We start from the raw sequence: 22567 nt of genomic DNA on the forward strand, positions 1-22567 counted from the left end.
GGAAAACAAGTTGTCAACTACTTGAGCTTGCATTTTTCAGTATAATACTTAGATGTGTTAAAAAATTCTACCACAACGAAGTGATCAAAGTGAATATTCATTTACAACTATCTGGTTGATTGACGTTGAAATATTGCAATATGGTGAGGAAATGGGAACTGATTTGTCATCAGAAGAATGATATTCTCAACTATTCGTAATCCATCAAAAAGATCGGGCTGATTATATACTTACATTATGCAGCAGTGGCACAGTACAATTTCTCTGAAACACTGATCAATGGTGCTATACAAAGTCGTCTTTGACAAAACAATTTAATAAAATACACAATAAACAAGGCTCAATAACAACCTTTGCACCCCCTATAACTTGGAGATTTGTTTCAGTCGATCAACATAATTTGTAAAATCAGTTCCGAATTGCTAACAACCATTCATCTGGACCTCACCATTTCCTGCCATGTCACCTAACTAATACAGTTAATATGGCAGTTAAATTGCGATGACTTGTCTAAAAACAGTGACATAGGAAACTAGCTAGATCAAAATGGTAACCACAAAGCACAACCAATTTTACAAATTAAATATGACTGAAACATTTCAAAGTTTAGGACATAATATATAGCCTGGCCTAAAAAGCATAGCAAAAGTAATTCAGCCCAAAAAACAATTCATCCAGCGAGATGATAATTAAACACCTCGTGGAAGTCATGATTGATGAGCATTCAGCAGTGCTCTATAGACCATATCAATGAATTGATTGTCCTGCCAGACAGCCATAAAACAAAAATAAGATGATGATGATGATGATAATAATAATAATAATCTGTCACTGGTATGAAATAGAATGACATTATGATATGACAGGAGCATACAAAATTATTTGCTCCCCGACAGTCATTTAAGATCATTGAATTTCCTACACAGAAATATCATAGGCAAGCACCAAGCAAGTAGACTAACCTGAACAAGCACCATAAGCGCATCTCGAACCTTTTCTCTGGAAATAACTGAACCATAGTTTGGAGAGGAAGAGGGAGAAGCAGCAGGAGCAAGTGACAGTGGTGGATTTGGCGGTGGAAATGGCTGTAGCAGTGGAGCACCATATGGGCGATGTACATTAACAGCAGGATGAAGTGGAGGGGCCGTCGGAGTAGATGAAGATACGGGGGGTATCATCATTGCTGAAGAAGGGGGAGGGACGAAAAAAGAAGGCTTCACAAGTTTTGCGGTTCGGTTACTGCTGCAGATGGACTCAACAGCATCAAGCGGGGGTATTAGAGGAGTAGATTGTGAAAGAGAGGGTATCTGTAAGGTTGGAACAGTGGGTGTAGCAGTATGAGTTGGCACTGAAGATGAAGAAATTGCAGCAGAAGACTGATAAGGTTGTCCAGTAATTGGAGTGTTTGAAGTATTCCCAATAGCCATGGCTGCCTGCAATAATAAAGTATCAGGAAAAATCAACCTCATCAGAACTAATTGACAAATATCTAATAAAAACATGAAAAAAAATCTTTGTAATATCAATTTGATTAGAATTAAATATAAATGATCGTAAGTGAAGCACCAAAGTCATCAGTGAGTCCTAACGTCCAGCAATGAAAATGCTTAAAAAATGACATCCAAACGAATTTCAAATTGTCGAGACTAGTCTAGCAAAGAAAACACCGAAAAAAGGGGCAACCAACTGAAGTTTGAATTCAAAAGATAAATGTAAAAATGAGTCTCTTGTAATATGAGATACTAAAATTGGAACTTGCAGTGAAAGAAGAATTCAAAACATTATAGATGGAATAAGGAGTAGTTTAATAGTTTTATCCAGTATGTCATTGTAAATTAAATTCAGATCCTGTGTCCTCCAATAAAAAACAGAAGTTAAGAGTTAAGACTATTAGTGTATAGCTATCAGCATGTTACATGATTAAAAAGAAGCAGACAAGTACCAGTAACCAAAGCACACAACCAAGCTAAGAATGCATGCAATTATCCATCTCCACAGTACAAATATCAGCACATTATTTATCAAGATTAAGAAAGTTTAGAAATAAATGAATGGATTAAAAGATTGCAATAACAAACTATTACAAACATGGTTATCAATGGTACATACACTGAAGAAGTTTACAAAGGATGGATCATCAGGAACATCAGCCACATTGGAAGTAGTAGATGATGATGGCTCAAGAGGACCATCCATTACTGCCATAGTTGGTACTGCTTCTAGTTCCTCAAACTCACTGCAATATGTGTAAGCAGAACCATATACTCAAATTCAAAGTATACAATGTCCAAAAATAAATGGGTAATGTCTAAGGTATGCTAGCTAAGCTGTCAACTATTGAATATTGCTTTGATGACACAACAAAAATGCCCCTTTTTCAGAGAGAAAATGAAATAGTACAATGAGCGTAAAATATTCTCTAATGCCTAAAAAAATAGATAGAAAAAAGAAAAGAGAAAGAAGAGAACTAAGAAAGCAACAATGCTACCATATATTCTGCATCAAAGACGGTAGCAACACAAATGCCCTTGAAACAGGCATTAATAGAACACCATATAAAAACGAAAATATAATGGGAAAATAGAGAAACTTATCCCCTTTCCCAACCAAAATAAGAATATATATATATATATATATATATATATATATATATATATATATATATATATATACACACACACACACACAATTATATGATAATGTGACTAGGTGTAAATATCAACATGTACAGTATAAATATACTCATCATATCCCACATAAATCCAAACAGTAAACTAGAAATACAGGGGTTGATCTCCCCAAAATACAGGTTCCAAAATACAAATAGCTAAAAATGGTGATCTCCTCTAAAAGAGGTACAGAATGATCCATGATAGTATTTTGGAAAGAAAGAAAGTAGCCCACAAAAGCAGAAGCAGACAAAATAGAGACAAGACAGAGCATGCAACAGAAATGTGAGAGAGAGAAAACACATCCATCAAGATCACTTCAAATCCATAGCATTTGTCAGGAGCATGGGTGAGTACATAAAAGAAGTTGGATTAGAATTTTTTTTAAAAAAGAAAATCATAGATTAAACCAGTCCCACCATTCATGGGGGAGCGACCAGATGCTTGCATGGAATCACTTAACCAGTTAGAAAGCATATTATTACCTCTTTGTAGAAGAAACCTTTGACTTAGGAGGAACCTTGGCATACGCATTAAGGATCCTGAAAAATAGCCAAATATACATGAATCATATGGATACATGTTTTTTTTACAAGTTCCAAATAAATCTAGATCTCTATGCTAACATCAGGCAACTAAAGACATTGCTAACAAACTTGGGTCACGCAAAACATTTCCAGAATAATAAGAAAAGGGGAGAGAAACAGGGAGACTTTTTTGAGTATTTTCCTCTTTCTCCACTACCCTTTCTCTCCACAGGTAACATCTACAGTTTCTCAGACACATTACAGGGAAATAGTTGTAATGGATGGAGCAGCTAATTAAATCTTTGTTTTCCCGTTTTTTGTATATGCCCAATATTTTGAACATTTCCTTGCAGTTTTTGTGAGGAAAATCATCTACATAATAGAGTATCAGTATTGTTTAATCCAACTATTCAAGTTTTCCCAATTTTTAGCAAGAGACACCATACTTTTAAATCTCGGTACATGGGGCAACATTAAAAAACTATATAGTAAAAATACAACTAAAATCCATGGTAATGTGCAAAAAGAATTGACAAGCAAAGCAAATCCTTAAACAGAACAAAGCTAATTGTTGCACATATAGCTTTATATGTTATCTATGGTATATCATCAACTAATTTCAGGATTCAAGGCTTCAACAAATGCTTGAAAATTGAATTTGACCATCATACAAAACACCATAGGTCAGGAACCCTTAAGTTGAATTAAACATCCAATAGGAACTGGCACGGGGAGAGTTGACCAATTTAATACCTAATAGGTACATCAGTGTTTGACTTTCAAAAGACAAAAGGACATGATATATTACTCTTTATCTCTTGGAAGTGTTCTCCCAAATCAACTTTCATTTAGCGATTTTAAATACCTAAACTTTACACCCATCAAGTTTCAAAACTAACACTACAACCATGTCAGAATTTGCTTAAACTATTGGAAAAAAGAAAAAGCTTTTTTCCTTTTCAGAAACTCTCATAAAGATTATGCTTATAACTATTTTGAGAACAAAAAAAATAATCCAAACATGCACAATACAAAATAACAATAAAAAACTTCGTACCCCATTGTCCAGAGGCTCTTCGCTATGCGAAGGTATGGGGGAGGGATGTTGTACGCAGCCTTACCCTTGCATATGCAAAGAGGCTGTTTCCGGATTCGAACCCATGACCAACAGGTCACCAAGGCACAACTTTACCGCTGTACCAGGGCTCGCCCTCTAAAACTTCGTACCCCATTGCCAAGAGGCTCTTCGCTATGCGAAGGTATGGGGGAGGGATGTTGTACGCAGCCTTACCCTTGCATATGCAAAGAGGCTGTTTCCGGATTCGAACCCATGACCAACAAGTCACCAAGGCACAACTTTACCGCTGCACCAAAATAACAATATTTTGCCAAAATCTAACAATTTACCATTATGAAAAAAAAATGTGACTATGTGAGACACATTGCATTTCCATAGTTTAATCCATATGAAAAGCAATACCTGCTAAAAAGATTGGCAACCTCTTCACATTCACGTGCATTATAGAACCAGATACCATTCACTTCTTGAGCAGCATTTCTATACAGTAAATATGGAATCTGAACTTCATACTCAAAATCGCCCAAGAGATTCTCCACCAAATTTTCTGCTTATGCCAGCATGGAAAAGAGTAAAATGCAAGTTACATGCATGGGCATTAGGTAGTTCTCCACCAACAAGTCTAGTAAGAATACAGCATTTATTTAATCCTTAAAACAAGGTTTAAAAGACATTTACAGTTTATGCATTTACTAATTCACAATACTCACAATTATTGAGTGCAAGATGTTGCGTGTGCAATGTCGATAGCCAATACCCAAGCCCCAATCCTATAACTTTAAGGTTAAAAGCACACCTACTTTCTAAAACCATATTAATATATCACCTCACACAATCAAACATAGTGGAATAAAATAACTAACACTTAAAATATTTAACAAGACAAGCAAAATGACAAATTTTCAAATCCAAATCCAAATACCACATTAGCCAAGTGTCAGCGATTCATACTATCATCGAAGATCAATTGCACGTTACGCCCAGTTTCCAATAACCAGCAAAATTTTCCCACTTTTATAAACGACAAAACAACCAAAAAAAAAAACACAAGCAGACGGAGTCACTAACCAGTATTGCGACGGTTCATCACAATAAACTGAAATCGAGGTTGTGTGTTCCTGAAATTAAACAAAGCCATAGGCATAAGATAAACTCGGAATCCAAAAACTTAGATCGTTAAAGCGATGAATTTGTGTGACATAAAAAAAAGAGAAAAAATATGAACCTCTTGACAACGAAGAGAGATCCTTCAACGTCCTTGCGGCTCTGCAAAGCAATCGCGGAAGAGAGCGATGAGAGAGAATGGGATGAAAATAAAAACAGAAGTAAGAAAAATAGAAAGAGAGTGAACCCATTGACTGAGGTCGATGTTGAACTCGTAGAAGGTGACATGTGCGGCGGTGATGAGAATTTCTTCAACGAAGGGGTCGATTCGTTGGAGAACAGTGAGATTGAGAAGCTTGGTGCTGTGCTGGTCTAGATTTGGCATCAGCTTCCCGTTTTGAGACATTTTAGGTTCCTCTCTCTCTGAACCAAACCCTAGAAATTTGGAGAGAGCAATGCAGGAAGCAGGTTGAGGTTGAGTCGATCAGACTCAGCTTCTTCCCAAAGAAAATCCTTCTGCTTGCTAAATGACAAAATAAACCTCCTAACTAATCTGTAGGCACAATAACATAAATATAGCCTTCTAGGTGTGTTTTCAAAAGGGAAAATCACGTCATATATTATAAATAATCTAATTGTGGATGCTTATATCTTTTATCATATATATTATTATTTATGATTTTTTATTCATGTTTATCTTTTATAATTTATTCAATTATTTATAGTTTAATTTAAATTAATATGTATATTGTTATATTGTTTATGTTAATGTGAAAATGTGTCTTAAAGATAAAATTAAATAAAAAAATCAAAAAATATTCCGAAGACTTTTAAAAAAAATTGAAGTTTTTTTCCTCAACCAAAAATGAAAAAAAAATATTATTTTTTCTAATTTTATTATTCATATTCTATGTTTAATATAGTATTTATGTTCTATTTATGTATCTATAAAATTAATCATTTAAGAATCTTGAATACTTTATCAAAATAAAAAAAATTAAGAATATTTTTTCACTAAAAGTGAGAAAATAATAATATTTTCATGTGCACCAGAAGTAGAAAAGTAAAATATCTTTCTTTTAAATCTTTCATGGTATATTTTTTATAAGATCTTTGGATCTCCTATAGTAAGAAAAAAATGGAATTAGCCATATTTTTAAAATATTTTTCTCACCAAAAGTGAAAAAGTAATGCAAAATTAAAAACTAAAGAATAATTTTTTCACCAAAAATGTAAAAATAGTGCAAAAAAAGAGAGAAAGAGAGAAATTGTCATTCTTCGGTAAGGTGAATAAAAAGGAATAATTCTTTGTCACGGTGAAAAAAAATACAAAAAATGAAAAAGAAAGAATTTTTCTTTCTTAAAGAATAAAAATATAAAAAAAAAATATTTTTTTCTCACCAATAGGAAAATAATGCAAAAACATCATTCTTGAAAAATTTAGTATTTTATCATTTATTAAAATCTCAATTATTCATATTAATTTATCTCGGTTTATACATGATATCATAGCACGACTAATTTTTCCTATATCTACAGTGTTTTTATATGTGCATTTGAATCACCTATTTAATATGTTATATTAATATTTCGTTTGTTGTTAATATATGTTTCAATTCTGGTAAAGTGGTAATTACCTTTTCATAAATATTATTATAATATTATGTATAATTCTTGCACATATGTAATCTAAATTATCAAGTAAATGTTAATTAATAATTTTAAAATAAAAAATCAAAGATATCATATTTGTAATTTTTTATGATATTTATTAACATATTTATATTAATTAATATTATCATTATGCATAAATATATTAACATGTTAGATATTGAGTGTTCATATAAATATGCAATATTTAGAATTATTGGTTAATTGATATTGTGTGGAGAAATTTATCTAGCATGATATTTAAAAAAAAATCACATCTTTAATGTGTTTTTTTAGTAATAAATCAAGGAAAAACAACTTAAGAAAAATTTGCACTTTATTTGTTATATACTCATGAAAAAACATATGAAATTTATATGAAAAATTATATGACTAGTTTAATTGATATTCTTCAATTCCCTGAAGTGAATGTTACAAATATGTATTTTTATAAAAATAATTGCTTGAATATTTTTTTATTATATAAATTTTATTCATTATTACTATAAATGTAATTAACATTGACTATTTTTAATTTGAATATTTTATATGAATTACGTTTGGATGATTTTATATTCAGGCGTATTCACACATTATGATTTAATTCATACTTTTATCCTAAGACATATTATTTGGCCTAAATGATTTGTAAATTCAAGGATTCAATAAAATGTGATTTGAAATGTTTTATTGAATTAGTGTATAGACCATTGTATAAAATGTGTTGTTTTTTATTGTGATTGAGATTCAAATTATTTTGAGTTTTATATATGTATGTTGCCATTTTTATATTTACAAGTACATTTAACAAGTTATCATTGTTCATTTTGTTTATCATGAACATGATTAATTATATATTAAAAGAAATATGGATTTGCTTTAAAGTTGTGTATTGTGCATGATTGATTTCATTCAGTTGGATAACTTTTACATCTTTTAAGGTCGCAATGTTTTTCTTTGAATGATTTTATTGGTTTATAAATATGTATATATGGTATGTGGTGTGCCTTTTATAGTGAGCAATATAAAAAAATAAGAAATTGTTTGAGATATATTTTGTATGTTTTGCTGATAGTATAATGATTCACATGAGACAAGACATCAATGTTAAAGTTGTTATGAGTAATCTAATTCTGGTTGTCCATATTATATATATTATTAAGGTTTAAGATCTTTCCTCTTATATATGTTTATCTTTTGTAATCTCTGAGACATGACAGGGGTGAAAGTAGGTCAGACTGCCTATCACAAGCCTATAGCTCAGTTTGTTTAAGACCTGATCTGACCCAGCTCATTTAGTAAAAAGATCAAACTCAAGCTTTTTTAAAAAGCCTATTTAGTTAAATAGGCTAGGTCACATACATTAAAAAAATCTATTAAGTCTAGCAACCGATCCGTTTAAAAATAATATTTTATAATAAAAATATTATTATTGATATGATATATAATGTTATAATTATTTTTTTAATTATAAAATTATTTTAGTAGTTTGACAATTTGAATCATTTTAATTAATGTTTGAAATAAGTTAATTCATATAAGCATAGATGGGTAGTAGAAATATGAACTCTTTTATTTTGGTGAGACTTAAAAGACTTTGGTAGCATAGTACTTATAATGTTTGTAGGCAAATTTTTTCCGTATATTGTAGTTTAAAATTGTCTTATTGTTTTTAATGAAAATCTTTGATTTTATTTAAGAAATAATATTTTTTACGCTTCTTAATATGAAACAAGTTTTTAAATGAGCTAACAAGCTTGATAGACTTATATAAAGGTCGACCTTAGACTTAAAAATAAACTCGTGATGAATAACAGGTTTAGATTTAGACTATAAAAATATAAAAGATTAGACTTAGGTAGGTCTAGTACAGCCCGACCATTCCCACCCCTTCTCTCATATATCTTTTATACTTATAAATAGACTATTTTTATTGGAAAGAATACAAAATAATATTGTTATCTCTAAATTCTCTTATTTACTCTCTCCCTTTACTATTCTCCTCTTGGTTATATTATATTTAACACTCATATAATTACTTCCTTTTTAATTCATGATTTAATTAGTTTATTCAAAATTTAAATTTAATTTAAAATGGTTGAGATTAGATTTACTTTTATTTGGGTAAAATAATAAATAAAAAATAAAATATAAAATGAAAATACTAATGAATTATTAAAACACTCAATATGTCATCTATATATTAATCATCATATAAAGTTAATATTAATATAGTAATATATATTTTCAAATATAGATTTTTAAAAATAAGTTTACAAAATTTAATAATCATATTTATATATTTTTACTTAAATAATCGCTAAGAAATATTTTTAATTAAATATATTTTTATACATAAATATAAACTATGTGATACTTTTATAAAATATATAAGAAATAAAAGTGTAAATATAATATAAGTGATATAGATTTATAAACAAAAATATATACTTATATATAAGTTTGATATGGATTACATTGCCTTTCAAAATTAATTCTGAAATACGATTTAATTTAACAATGAAATTAATTTGTTAGATTTTTCAATTTCAGTTTTTGAATAATTTTTTATAGTTTTTATTAGATTGGATTCGTGTGTTATGATGGATCTAATTTAAACATAGCTAATAATGAATAAGGTATGTCTCTAAAATTAAATTTATAAATTCTGACTACGAAAATATCTTATTTTCAATAATAAAAAAATATATTTAATTATAATTTTATTATATTAATTAAATTATTTGTGTATTCTCGTTAATAAGATAAAGAAGTGCTCATAATATATTCTTTTTTATTTTTAAAAATTTATTAAAAAAATTAAATTTAAAAGAAAGAAACATTAAATAAGATATGAGAGCTATAAAATTTTATAATTTTTAATAAATTTTAAAATTAATAAACTAGAATGTGTTATAACATTTCTCTTACATGTATATTTTTCTATAAAAAGCAATTTAAAAATAGAGGAATTGAAATGAACGTTGGTCATAAAAACCTTAAGATTTACAAAGTAGAAAATTTAATGGAACCACAAACTTGAACATGATTTTTTCACTTTCATGCAACACACATTAGTTACACCACAAACTCATACAACTTTACAATAGAAGAGCAACTTCTATCAAGCACCACCATTAGCATCCAATCCAATCGATCTTTTCAATCCCTTTTGAGAGCCACAGAGGACACCACAATCAAGCAAATCAAGAAAAATGCTGCAACGAAAGAAGCCACCATAGCCTCACTGGTAACCTGACAGAAGTCAGTGAACTGCTGACAAATGGCAATCCAATTTGCATCTTGGCTCCCATTGTGAGCTAAGTACACAACAGCTGCAGCAGCTGAAGCAGCTGCCATCACTAGAGCCATCATCAACTGCAACATTAATTGTAGTCAATTCTTTTTCTAGTTAGTATTAAAGTGAAGTGATTTATTGTTTGAACAAAATATGTGTTGGTCAATAATTCAAGCTTACTATGTCTAGGATCACAAGTAGAAGCCTTGGCCCTACTGCGAAAGGCCGAACAATGCAGACAATTGAAAATGGCAAGGAGAGGATGAGGAATCCACCTGCTGCTCCATTTGCAAACACAAAAAACCTGCATGTGAAGACCCAATTAAAAGGATGATATTTATATCTAATAATTAAGTGAGCTCTTTTATGTATGTACTTTTGTGTTACATATAGTGACATAGCAATTGCACTAGCACTAAAGAAGAGAAAATCTTTATTGTGGAACATAAACTTACTGGAACATTGGAAAATCATCCCACTGAGCATGAAACTGGAAGAACTGTGTGAAGAATGGAAGTATCTGTTCACTGTTCCCCATGATGGCAGCAGCACCTAGAGCAGAACCAATGGCTCCGAGCCGAAGGATGAAATCAAGGATTGCAACACCCTTTTTCCATCCAGCTCTTGGGAGTGGGGTAGCTTTTGTGGAAACTACAGTTGCAGAAGGTGGAGCAGCATCAGCAATGCCTTTCCCTTTTCCATTGCTCCTGGTCCTCCTCGATTCCGGGCTGGTGGTAGCTGCCGGTGCCTCACCCTCTTTCCCAGAGTCCATCACAACCGGATATTGCAGGTGCTCTTTTGAAGGAGAGAAAGTAAGTTTCTTTCTAGTATGTAATGTTGAAACTGTTACATGTGTATATATAGAGGATGCATAATGGTTGAGCCATTTAATTAACAGGGTTGGTTAGTGAAGATGCTCTTATGTTTCTGTGAAGACTCATTCTAATAAGGTTTGTCATGAAGTTGTTAATAACTTACTTGCTCCACATCGTACCAAAAGCATTTTTCCTTGTTTCTGTAACGTTCCTACCAAGAATGTGACAAAATCGCCAACTAAACTATCGAATAAATATACTTGTGAATTATTTATTTGTTTGTATATCATATATCTCAATTTTGTGCAGGGGTTGGATACGTAGTGCAATATAAACGAAAACAATATAGGCAGGTCGCAGGATTCAAGCCAAAAACAAATGCCATAAAAAGACCAAGTACATATCAAGGGGTTTGGTTGGACTTGGACACGCAGATTGTGTCATGTTTTTGCATCTAGGCCTAATAGTTAAAAGCACTATAATTCATTCCTAAAGTTATCATAAATCATAAATTTATAACATTTTCGTGTGTAAGACACTGCAAGTTTTAGCGTTACATTAATTCAAGATAAAAACTCAGCTATTGCCTATTGGCAATGTCAGTTCATATAAACTTTTTTATTTTTATCAGTACACCGACGTCTCGATGCTAAAAGGAGCACAAGAAAAAAGTGCAAATAAATAACAATTAGAAGGATACGAAAAAAAAAAGAGAGTATATTTTGTTTACAGCACAAACAAATTTTTTATTCACATCATTTATTAAAATGTGTCAATCGGCACAAAAAAGTAAAAAATTTCCTCCCAGTTTAACAAGCTGCAATCGTACAGTTAATCTTCCAACACTTATATTACATTACATCCTTGAAAATTGCTATGGTAGAAAGAATGACGAACACCCAAAACGGTATGTTCTATTCGTGCTATCAAAGAAACATGAAATTTTGGAAACTATCTTCCAAACAACAAATGGTTACGGCCTTTACGATAAACATAAGAAAAATTGAGTATTATGTGAATTAATAAATGTGTTCTATATCTTCAGTTTCCACCCTCGGGCAGCAAGCGCTTCATGAACCCGTCTAGCTGCATCAGCAGTGTCATCAAGGGGTGGATAACTCCAATTTTCCGATATCTGAAAATTTCAGGAAATATATACCGTTTAAAACATGGACACTTTTTCATAACAAATATATAATTCCAAGACAAACGTCCTTCCACATATTAATTTTAATTCATGTACTTGATGAGTAAGTAGGAATCCAACTTACATCCTCAGACCCTGTAAAAGGCCTAGCAACTCCCCGTTCTCTCAATGATTTGTGGAATTCTGTGAATTTCCATCTGCAAAGCTCAGCTCCCATAATATACACAGGCTTCCTGTTGGAGGAACAAAACTGATTTCTTGAGAACAAATATCATAAATTAAAACACATTTATCAGTTTACAACAATAACAACAACAAAATCTTATGGGATCAGCTACAAATCAATAGACCCCAGTCGAGTCTATATAATTTATCAGGTGATGATTGTTGGTTGCGGGTGGAATATGATTCCACTTTATTCTCAGTTAGATCCGCTTATGCAGCTCTATATAATTTGCATATTGGAACAAATGAGGTGGATATTTTTAAAGGCCTTTGGAAACTAAAGATTCCTAGCAAGGTGACTTTTCTTATTTGGCGGGTATTCTATGATAGGATAGCCTCCAAGATCGACCTTGTTAGGAGAGGTGTGCAACTTGAAGATGGGGGCATTACTTGTCCATTATGCCAAGAGCAGGATGAGGACACATCACATATATTGTTCATTTGTAATTTTTCTCAAAAAATTTGGAAGAGATGGTATAAACTCTTTGGGGCTAGCATGGCACTGCCAAGATCTAGTACAGAACATTTTTGCCAAAGTTCTCTTGGGTTGAAGGGTCATTAGTGGGATATTGCATGGAGTGCAATTGAATGGTGTATTTGGAACCAAAGAAGTGCTGTCATTTTTTAAGGCAAATGTTGCGACCATGATCAGGTATGGCACAAAATTTTGTTTGTGATGTGGAAGTGATTAAAGGCATATAAAAAGGAATTTGATTTTTCCTTCCAACAATGGCAAACAAATCCAGTGGTATGCTTGGTAGGATCAAATTAATGGTATTTGTCAGGGTGGTGTGGTTCATCTTTATAGATTTTGTATCTTTAATTATGAAGTGACTTTGTTGTATAATTTTAGATTTGATATCTATGTTGTAATATTTAGAATATTTAGAATGCTTGTTACTAGCTAGATGCACTCATGGACACTCTAAAAGTGCTTTGGGTCATAAGATTATATAGGTTCTGTGAGTGGGGTATTTGCTGCTCTCCTTGTAATTTTGCACAACTTGTGCTATCAATGAAAGTCTTATTGCTGATTAAAAAAAAAACAGTGGACTCTATAAAAACCAAATTTCCAGTTAAATCATTTAGAGATCAGAGTGAGGAAATCTAATCATAGAAATACTTTTGACAGACATACCCGGTGCTGCAAGCTTCACTTATCATGCTAACTGAATCTGCTGTGACAACAAATGCATCAGCCCAAGCCAGATGCCCCATATGTGGGTTTGGTTCTGAAAATTGTGTTAGTGACAGGGATTAACCACATTGTAAGTCAAAACAAACTTCCAAAATCTGATTAAATAATCTAATCTAAATCTGAATAAATATTTACCTTGCCCATCCCAAATATAAACTTTCCGATTATTTCCAAGTTCTTTCACTATAATATTGGATACCTGTTTAAAAGACAAATAAAGGAAACAATAAGTGTGTCAGAGATGAAAAAAATTCGCTTAATAATACCTGCTTGAGAAACTTCGTGGTATGACTATACCTTTTGTGGAGTCCTATCAGAAAAGGATATTCTTACACTCCCACAACTACCAAGAACACTGATCAAAGATGTTGCTAACTGCTTTGCAAGGTCAACACCATATTGACAGTTTTCTGTATATAATGGAAATTGGGTGAGTAAGTAAATCTTTTGGTCAGTGAAGTTACTAAACATAAAACTTTTCTCCCCCCCCACCACCCCCACCCCAGCGTGTGCAATACTAACACTGCTAAATATTAAATTCATGAGAAAGTGTAAATATGGAAAAAAAAGGCTTAAATATATATTTTTCATCCTTGCAATTTAGCGTTTTTTTTCATTTTCGTCCCTACAAATTTATTTTTTTCATTTTAGTCCTTGTAAAATGTTTGTTTTGTTACTCTACATGAAATTTAATGTATCTTTTAAACCATTGCTACAGCACAGTAAAATGTATATTTCAATGTCAGCCCACTGTCTGCAAAGTTCTCATGGTTTCTAGTGATATACTCTCTGTCTTCCCTCTGCTGATTCCCCTAATTTCCAAAGATTTTTTATAAGAATCTTGGGAGAACCACACCACGAAAGCTAGCCATTGTAGTTGGAGAGCCCAAGGCCTGATAAACCCATACTTACAATGGGAGACTAAAGTCCCATTCCTAGCAATTGGATCCTAAGCATTATCCTTGTTTTCTTCTGAGGGTATACTGTTAGTCCTTGTTTTTCACAAACTTCACCATTTGAATGCACCCCAGAGTTTCACTTACAATGATATAAAGATTTATCCCAAAGAAGAAGATATTGGAATTTAACCACACGGAAACTGTGAGAAATAGCTAGCAAACATGACTAGGATAAGTATAATAGAAATTACTTGTTGGGCCTCCAATGTTGACCACGAGCAATGGCCTTGGAACATTTGCAAACACATCTTGCCATGCAATGGCAGCACTGCGAAGTGAAGCAAAATCTATTCGATGTAAGGCTCCCAATGTCAGAACCTAATGTAAATTATCACGTATACAACCCTCAGCAATAGACTATAGCTAACATCAAAGTAAAACCGCATTATCTCCAGTATAGTAAAATCTAATGCAGTCACATCATATGCTGCACATTACACATACCACATGACTATCTGGAGGCTCGCGTGGAGTTATCCACCTTCTAAGAAACTTAGGAACCTGCTTCTGTCCTTCTGGAGTCAAAGGATAATAATCATGATGAGGTGTAATTACCATGTCAAACCTATTCAAATGAGACCTTGGATGTTGTATCTGTCCAAAAGGAAAAAAAATAGTCAAAGTTACAAATTGAAGCCAATGCTTAAATGAAGCAATAAACACCACAGAAGTATAGAAGTGCAATAAGTCACCACACCGCATACAGTACAAATTGAGACTGAATGACTGATAAAACATGGATGATCTACTATTTCTTAGGAACAAGCACGAAGTACTATTTATTTTCATTGGATAAATTAAGAGTTAAAAATGTCTGCCTCAGCCAAGCGTCTCAAAAGTATTTGCCCCAAAAATATTGGAAAGACATTAAAACAAACAGTAACATGCAAAGAAAATAAAGCAAAAGAAAGACAAGCTCTAGACATGAGGGAAAAAGAGTATTGAAGAAGCAAAGAATCTTCGGAATCTCCTATCAAGACTCAAGATCATGTCATGGAATCCAAGAGCAGAACTAGCGTAACAGCTGAAATACAAACAGAAAATTCCCTTGCCAAGAAAGTAGGTGGCTACTCCTATTTTATCATGTAATTGCAACACCAACATTTGTCAACCACATGATGAGTTTCACCCTTGGTGAACTTTTAAGGCACCGAACTTATTTCATTACTTTATCTTGCAGTTTCAAATCAAACAAAAACCAACTAAATCATAGCAGGCACACTCTTAACAAAGAAGCAAAATCTAGGATAAGTACACATATGGCACAGTTTAAATTGAATGGCATTGCTTAACTGGAGAAAAACACCATCAATCACAGCATAAAATGCGACTGCATACCTGAACAACAAAAACAAGATCAGGAGCTAAACGTTTTATGGAACTCGCAACAGAAATTGTGTCTCTTCCAGATGCAACTACCAATAACGGTCCCTCCCTGGAAGAAAAAAATAATCAAAATATCAATCAGATTCAAATTAATTTCCATAACACATCAAATTAGAGTTAAAAGAAATGGAGTAGAAAATGACTTTTCATAAGTTTCGCGAGCTAAATTGACTATGTGATTGGCATCGGCTTGGAGGATAGAGGACAAGCCGTTAGGGTGGGAAGTGAGGGGTAGGTAGTTAGATTTGGAGGAGAAGGCGCGGAACATGGAAATTAGGTAATGAAATTTTCGATGGAGAGAAAGGGGAAACCAATGGAGCCAATCGTCGATTCCACCTCTCGGCCTCGTAACGCGCTGCAACAAATAGATGAATGATGAATCAGTGTAAAAAGATAAAGAGAAAGAGTTAGTTGGAAGATTGAGACGGAAAATGAATAAATAAGCGTTCGTACGAATAGGAGGTGGTCGTGGGAGAGGCCAAGGGCGCGGAGCAAACCGATGCTGTGATTCTCGGAGGAGGGGAAACCGTTGCCGATGACAACGGCGCGGCGGACGAGGGTGTGGACACCGGATTCGAAGATGTCGGGAGTGCCACGCGCCGCCGTCGGGCTGGGCGGCTCCGGGAGCAGGATTGGCTTAATTCGCATGGCTTCGAACTTTGAAGAAGGAAGTGACCTGAATGCCCTCAATCAATGAATTCAAGTAGGATCCATGGAAAAGGGAGACACGGAAGTTGGTGCTTGCAGTTTCGGGCGACTCACTTCTCCATACTTTTCACTTTCACGCTTTCACCCTGCTTTCGTAACTAGCTTACTAGCACCGGTGCAAAATATGCAGGACAATACTGTACAATGTACTATTCTAAATTAAATGTGTTCACGTTTTTTATTAATTTATGAAGCAATTTCTGAGAATAACTTTTTTTATTTTGTCTATCAATTTTAAATACTCTCGTTAATAATTTTGAATTTTTTTCTAAATATTTTTTAAATCATAAAAAAGGATATTGTAATGTAAATATCTCTCATTTTAGAAAATATATGTTATGTTTTTCTTTCTTTTTTTATTTTATCCTAGAATATTTCTAATAGTATCATTCATTGAATTTGCATAACACTATTATTTATAATTTTTATATGATTTTCATTGTGACATACCATTTTTTTCAATATTTAAATAGAGATCATAATATTTCAAACAACTTGTCTCTCTTACTTCTGAACAAGAGAACCTGAATTTATCCATATATATACATATATATTACAACTTTAATGTAATTCTTTTTTCATGATTCCAGAACTTTAGTTAAGAGAACTTAATTTATGTGTTAATTAAAGGACAATTTCTTTACTCACAATTAGGACTCTATTTACATAAAAAGAATTGAACATCTGTCGTACACATAAAAGGCCTAAACTACTTGTGCCACAATTTATCGGTTGACAATGTAATTCTGACGAGTTTCAAACTTCATTTTATTTTTTAATTAACTATTAATCAAGATATTGTTTCTTATATGCACCGGTCACCATAGCTAGCTCAGTGGTATAAGTGCATGTTTGCTGGCACTTTGCCCCAACCAACGTTAATTCAGAAACAGTAAACTGCATCATTTTGTAAATTTGACAAGAATTTTATATATAAGTTAGCTAATTGACGCATATCCAATACACATGGTAACTTGGTATCATTGTCTATTTGTTAAAGCAGCTTATGTTCTGTTAATTAGTTTGTGTTTGGTTTAACTTTTTTCACAAAAAATAGATTCATTAGCTTACTCATTACACATACACATACACAAACGACAAAAGTGAATAAGGAGTGGAAGAGTGGCTCCGAGATCATCCTAAAACTATATTGCCAGGGGAGACAAATGACAAAAGTGCATAAGGAGTGGATGTCTATTTCACATTCAACTGAACTGAATTAATTTTTTATTAGCAGCTAAATTATCATATATATCAATTCAATGACAACTCAACAAATCAAGATGCAAGTTCAGCCAATGAAAAACAAAAACTTAAACACGCATTTCACAACCTTCCATCATCATCATCATCATCATCCAATGTACTCCAAAGCGATATTGCCCACCATCTTAGCCATTGGAACAGGACACTTTGTGACAATATCAAACCTGGATGGATTTGAGGCATGTCCAAAGAGTGATATGCTTAACCAAAGAAGCTCATTCAAAGTCAACCTCGAAGAGAGGAACCCTTGCCAGTAATAAGGTTTCAAGTTAAAAAATGCATCAAAGAAACTCCTGCTTCCATTCAAGTCAAGTTTCAACAAAGTCTCCATTCCAAAAGAGTAAAATTCCCTTACCAGCCTGTTCTCAATTGGCCACATGCTATTCCAAACTTTATCATGAAGTTGTTTCCCCCTGATCATTCTGGTGGAGCCAAGGCACTGAGTTATAGCAAAAGCCACAACAGGAGCCACAGCCATTGTTCTAGCCACCATGTAACCTGTGGAAGGGTGCACTACCCCAGAAGTGCCACCAATAGCCATCACTTCTTGGGGGATCCTTGGAAGAGGTCCTCCCATTGGAATCAAACACTTCTCATCCTCCAAAACCCTCTTCACTCTAATGCCTAAGTGCCTTAGCCTTGCAACCATCCTCCTCTTCACTTCCATGTAAGACAACACTGGACGGCTCACAAGGGAAGTCTCCTCAAGAAATATCAAATTGGAACTAAATGGCATTGCATAGAGGAAAGTAGGAAACCTTGAATTACTAGCTCTCAAGTAGGGTTCATTCCCCAAATGAGAATCCCTCCAGTCCATTAAAACCATCTTGTCCAAATCAAAAGGGTGATCATCCACCTCAGCCAAAACACCATGAGCAATCTGAAAACCATGGTGTCTCACCTTGTCATATGCTACAAAATTACTTGCGAATCCACTAGCATCAACAACCAAACTCCCCTTCAATTCCACCCCATCATCACACAAAACTTTGGACTCAAACTCTTGGTGCTGAACTTGCCACACCTTTGCCTTGTGAAACCTAACCCCATTGGAGACACAGCCTTGAACCAATCTCTCCTTCAGCTTCCTCCTACCAACCCTCCCATAACACCGATCCAAATACTTGGTCTTGCCATCATCCACATAAACACAAGCCATGGGCCATGTTTTGTCCAAGCAATCCTCAAGACCAAGGCTCTCAAACTCATCTCTCCACACACCATAGTTGTTAGGCCACACAGAAAGAGGGTCAGGATCAACACAACAAACCTTAACTCCATAGAGGGACACTTGCTCGGCGAGCCTTGTGCCTGCAGGGCCAGCACCAATGATGATCACATCAAAACGATTGCGGTCAGAAGGGTGGCACCATGGAAGGTCAAAATCTAAGGATTCGGGTTTGTTCTCGGGTTTGAAGTCAAGAAAGTTTCCGAATTTGCTGGTGCTGTGGACCCTCTTGTTTCTTGATGCTGTGTGATGGGTTTGAGGAAGAGGGAATGGAGTGGTGAGGGGTACTTGGTGAGGCTTGAGCAGAGGCGGTGGAGAAAATAGCATGAAACTAGTGCCCATTTTTTAGGTGATGGAGAAAAGTAGCAATAAAATTGTGCAGAAATGTGTTGTCTATAGTGAAGAGACTTTGGTAATTGGAAGATACATGCAGACAAATAGGAATCGGCAAGTCACACACCCAACAGGATGCTTTCCCATTCACTTATTTAATAAATTATATTGAATACTAGCTCATTTTACTTAGAATGAACTTTTAATGTTTAGTATTTTATAGAAAAAATTATTTAATACATCGTGATTCCATTATTAATTATATTTGAATTTGCATTTAATTATGAGTTATTATGTATTATTATTTTTATTTATGAATTTAATTTTTTAAATAAAAATACTGAATACAATAAAAAAGAGTAGAAAAATATTTGGTTTTCCTTTCTTTTTATTTATAATCTTGAAAATAATTAAATACAGCAATATTTTATAATATTTTATTTTATAAACAAAAAAAAGCTTGAATAATAAGTATTTTGGTAATTTACATTTTGTTATTGAATAAATTATTGAAAGATCATCATCATTGTCGTTTATGTATTCTATTTTCAATCAGTCAAAAAATGTATTCTATTTTCAACATTTAATCATTTAATTCGTTTGTCAAATGAAACGCTTTTTTGTGATTTGTATTCATTGAAGAATTTTAGTTATGCAATTAATGCATTAAATTATTTAATGAATTTCAATCATTCACGAGTCTTTAGAAAGTTGTATTTAGTTTTGGGCTAATTGGGTAAGTTTATATTCTTTTAATTTTGGTTCCAATAAAAAATATTGTTAATTTTTAGTTTTTATGAGTTCATATTTTTTTTTAATTTTAATGTTGGAATATATTTTATTTACTTTTAGTTCCTATAATTTTGTGTTTTTTTAATTTTTAGCAAAAATTTATGGAAACTAAAAATGAAAAAAATTAAAATTTTAAAGGAATTAAAATTGAAAAAACATAAACTTATAAGAATTAAAAATGAATAAATAAAATTACATATTTAAGCATGAACAAATAAACTTACAAGGATTAAATTTGGAAAAACATTAACTTAATTAAATAAACTAAAATTTTAAAAGTAAACTTACAAAAAGAATATTAATTTACGGAAAACAAAAACATATTTAAGCATTAATTTTCTACAAAAAATTTGCATCACCCTTCTTGTTGCAATATTTTATTCTACGTGTAATGTTTTAAGAGAAAAATAGTTATCTAATCATAAATTATGTGCGATAAATTTGTTTATAATAATTATTTTATCTACGTTTTATTTCTTATATTATAATTAATTATATCATTTTTTGAGAATACCTAAATGAATATGTTAGATCTAAAGTTTCACTAGATCAAAATAAATAAAATAAAACATAGACAAAATTAAGGATTTAACTAAAATTATAAAATTTCTAAAATAGAAAGACTAAATATCTTTATTTTAAAATGACAAAACTAAAATTACATATTAAACAAAATAAAGAAATCAAAGTTATATTTAAGTATTATCTTAAAAATCATATAATGGTTGTTTATAATTAAATGATAATATAAAATTATTTTATATTAAAAAATGCATAATTATTAAACTCATATTTTAAATATTTCTTAACTTACAAATATGTTGTTGTAACATAATATTAATTTCTTAACTTATGGATGATTCATTTTTAAAAAACACATGTAATTTTTTTTAAAAAAAATCATCATGTGATTTTTTAAGAAATTTGTATAAAATATATTAATAAGCATTTTTTTCAAATATGATAACTACAAATTAAAATTTTCTAAATAATAATGGAAAATAGTAAAAAATTTAGTATATATTTTAATGTATATTTGTAGTTCAATCATAAAAAAAAATTGCATATTTGCAGTTGATGAATGCCCACAGCATTCTGTCTTAAATAGTATGGGTACCACCTCAACACACTAACCAAAAAGTAAAAAGTTAAAACACCTAGAACTGCATAATTTCAAAAATAAGCCCCATTGATTATCTCAATTTGCCATTTAAACTGCCATTTGAAGAATTTTGTTGTCGTTATCTTCATGTCTATAGTATAGCATAATATAAAATCTTTAGAGTCATGCTCCACAATGACTAACCCATATCTTCTAATAAACCTCATTTCTATGAGATAGTAGAGGCGATAGACAATGGAAGAATTGTTTATTATTCATCAATCGTCACAGAGACAGATTAGTAGCACTGTAGCACCATGCTAGAGCTATTAGCACAAGTGCTAAATAAGATCATCAATGGAAACCAATTGTTAACAACTTCAAAAATATATTAATTACCTGAGATGGTACTTTATACACGTATAATAAGATACTTCCCCTTATCCCATGTTAAGATGCTTGCACTTTACACAAGTTCAAACCAAGCATTCCGTTGGAAAACAAGATATATTGTCCATATAACAGAACAACTCCAAAATTTTGATTATTTTAGAAGGCTTCAAGCACTCCTTTATCCTATCCTTTTAACATACATATTTTTTCCACTTTATTTCTCCACTATTTCTTTCACTCCTTATTTCTTTCCTCTCGATCTCATTTCTAATCCATACAAAAGAGTGATTTTGGCACAGGAAACTCAGTCAGCAGACAGCTATACACATATAATAGTTGTAGCATAGCTCTTTGCGCTTATCACAAAAACAATTTATTAAGGTTAGTTAAGACAAAGGATATATTAATGAGATTTAATATTACCCACAGAACGTGGAACATATATGTTTTGAAAATTTTCATGGATCCTATCGTTACTGAAGATCCACGGCACTTAGACTGGCTAGCTGTCAAGGAGAACGTTAACACCTAACATTCAGTAGAAGTTGAAAATGACTTTGAAGGACCTCTATCTGCACTCACTATAACATATTATTTTTCTAAATTTAGAGAATTAAATTCATAAATTTAAAAGTATAGTTATCAAAATCAATCTTTACTAAAATAAATCAAAAACATATTTTTCTCTA

The 22567-nt window shown here is 32.2% G+C and overlaps 4 protein-coding genes across 4 annotated transcripts; all 4 read right to left on the bottom strand.

The window, feature by feature from the left end:
- Positions 1–282: 282 nt before the first annotated feature.
- On the bottom strand, positions 283–5898 carry LOC100783361 (mRNA-decapping enzyme-like protein-like). The gene is given in 8 exon segments (NM_001252697.2): positions 283–764; positions 963–1433; positions 2110–2236; positions 3155–3211; positions 4677–4821; positions 5343–5392; positions 5500–5540; positions 5626–5898. Coding segments are annotated over 8 exon segments (1107 nt in total). The 5' UTR covers positions 5785–5898; the 3' UTR covers positions 283–707.
- A 4158-nt stretch (positions 5899–10056) lies between these two features.
- Positions 10057–11181, bottom strand: LOC100783901 (casparian strip membrane protein 5-like). The gene is made up of 3 exons (XM_014766335.3): positions 10782–11181; positions 10507–10630; positions 10057–10406 (listed from the first exon to the last, which is right to left on the bottom strand). Exons 1-3 carry the CDS (start codon positions 11096–11098, stop codon positions 10191–10193), a joined length of 657 nt encoding a protein of 218 aa, XP_014621821.1. The 5' UTR covers positions 11099–11181; the 3' UTR covers positions 10057–10190.
- Positions 11182–11972: 791 nt separating this feature from the next.
- LOC100784429 (mitochondrial fission protein ELM1) lies at positions 11973–16901 on the bottom strand. The gene is made up of 10 exons (XM_003543377.5): positions 16510–16901; positions 16200–16411; positions 16009–16105; positions 15115–15264; positions 14862–14988; positions 14009–14121; positions 13847–13910; positions 13652–13745; positions 12413–12521; positions 11973–12276 (listed from the first exon to the last, which is right to left on the bottom strand). The coding sequence occupies exons 1-10, from the start codon at positions 16702–16704 to the stop codon at positions 12175–12177; spliced, it is 1263 nt and encodes a 420-aa protein (XP_003543425.1). The 5' UTR covers positions 16705–16901; the 3' UTR covers positions 11973–12174.
- Positions 16902–17940: 1039 nt separating this feature from the next.
- LOC100795360 (capsanthin/capsorubin synthase, chromoplastic) lies at positions 17941–19773 on the bottom strand. The gene has a single exon (XM_003541917.5). It carries the CDS (start codon positions 19598–19600, stop codon positions 18119–18121), a length of 1482 nt encoding a protein of 493 aa, XP_003541965.1. The 5' UTR covers positions 19601–19773; the 3' UTR covers positions 17941–18118.
- Between the last annotated feature and the right edge of the window lie 2794 nt (positions 19774–22567).

Source organism: Glycine max, chromosome 13 (assembly GCF_000004515.6).
Source record: "Glycine max cultivar Williams 82 chromosome 13, Glycine_max_v4.0, whole genome shotgun sequence".
Classification (NCBI taxonomy): Eukaryota; Viridiplantae; Streptophyta; class Magnoliopsida; order Fabales; family Fabaceae; genus Glycine; species Glycine max.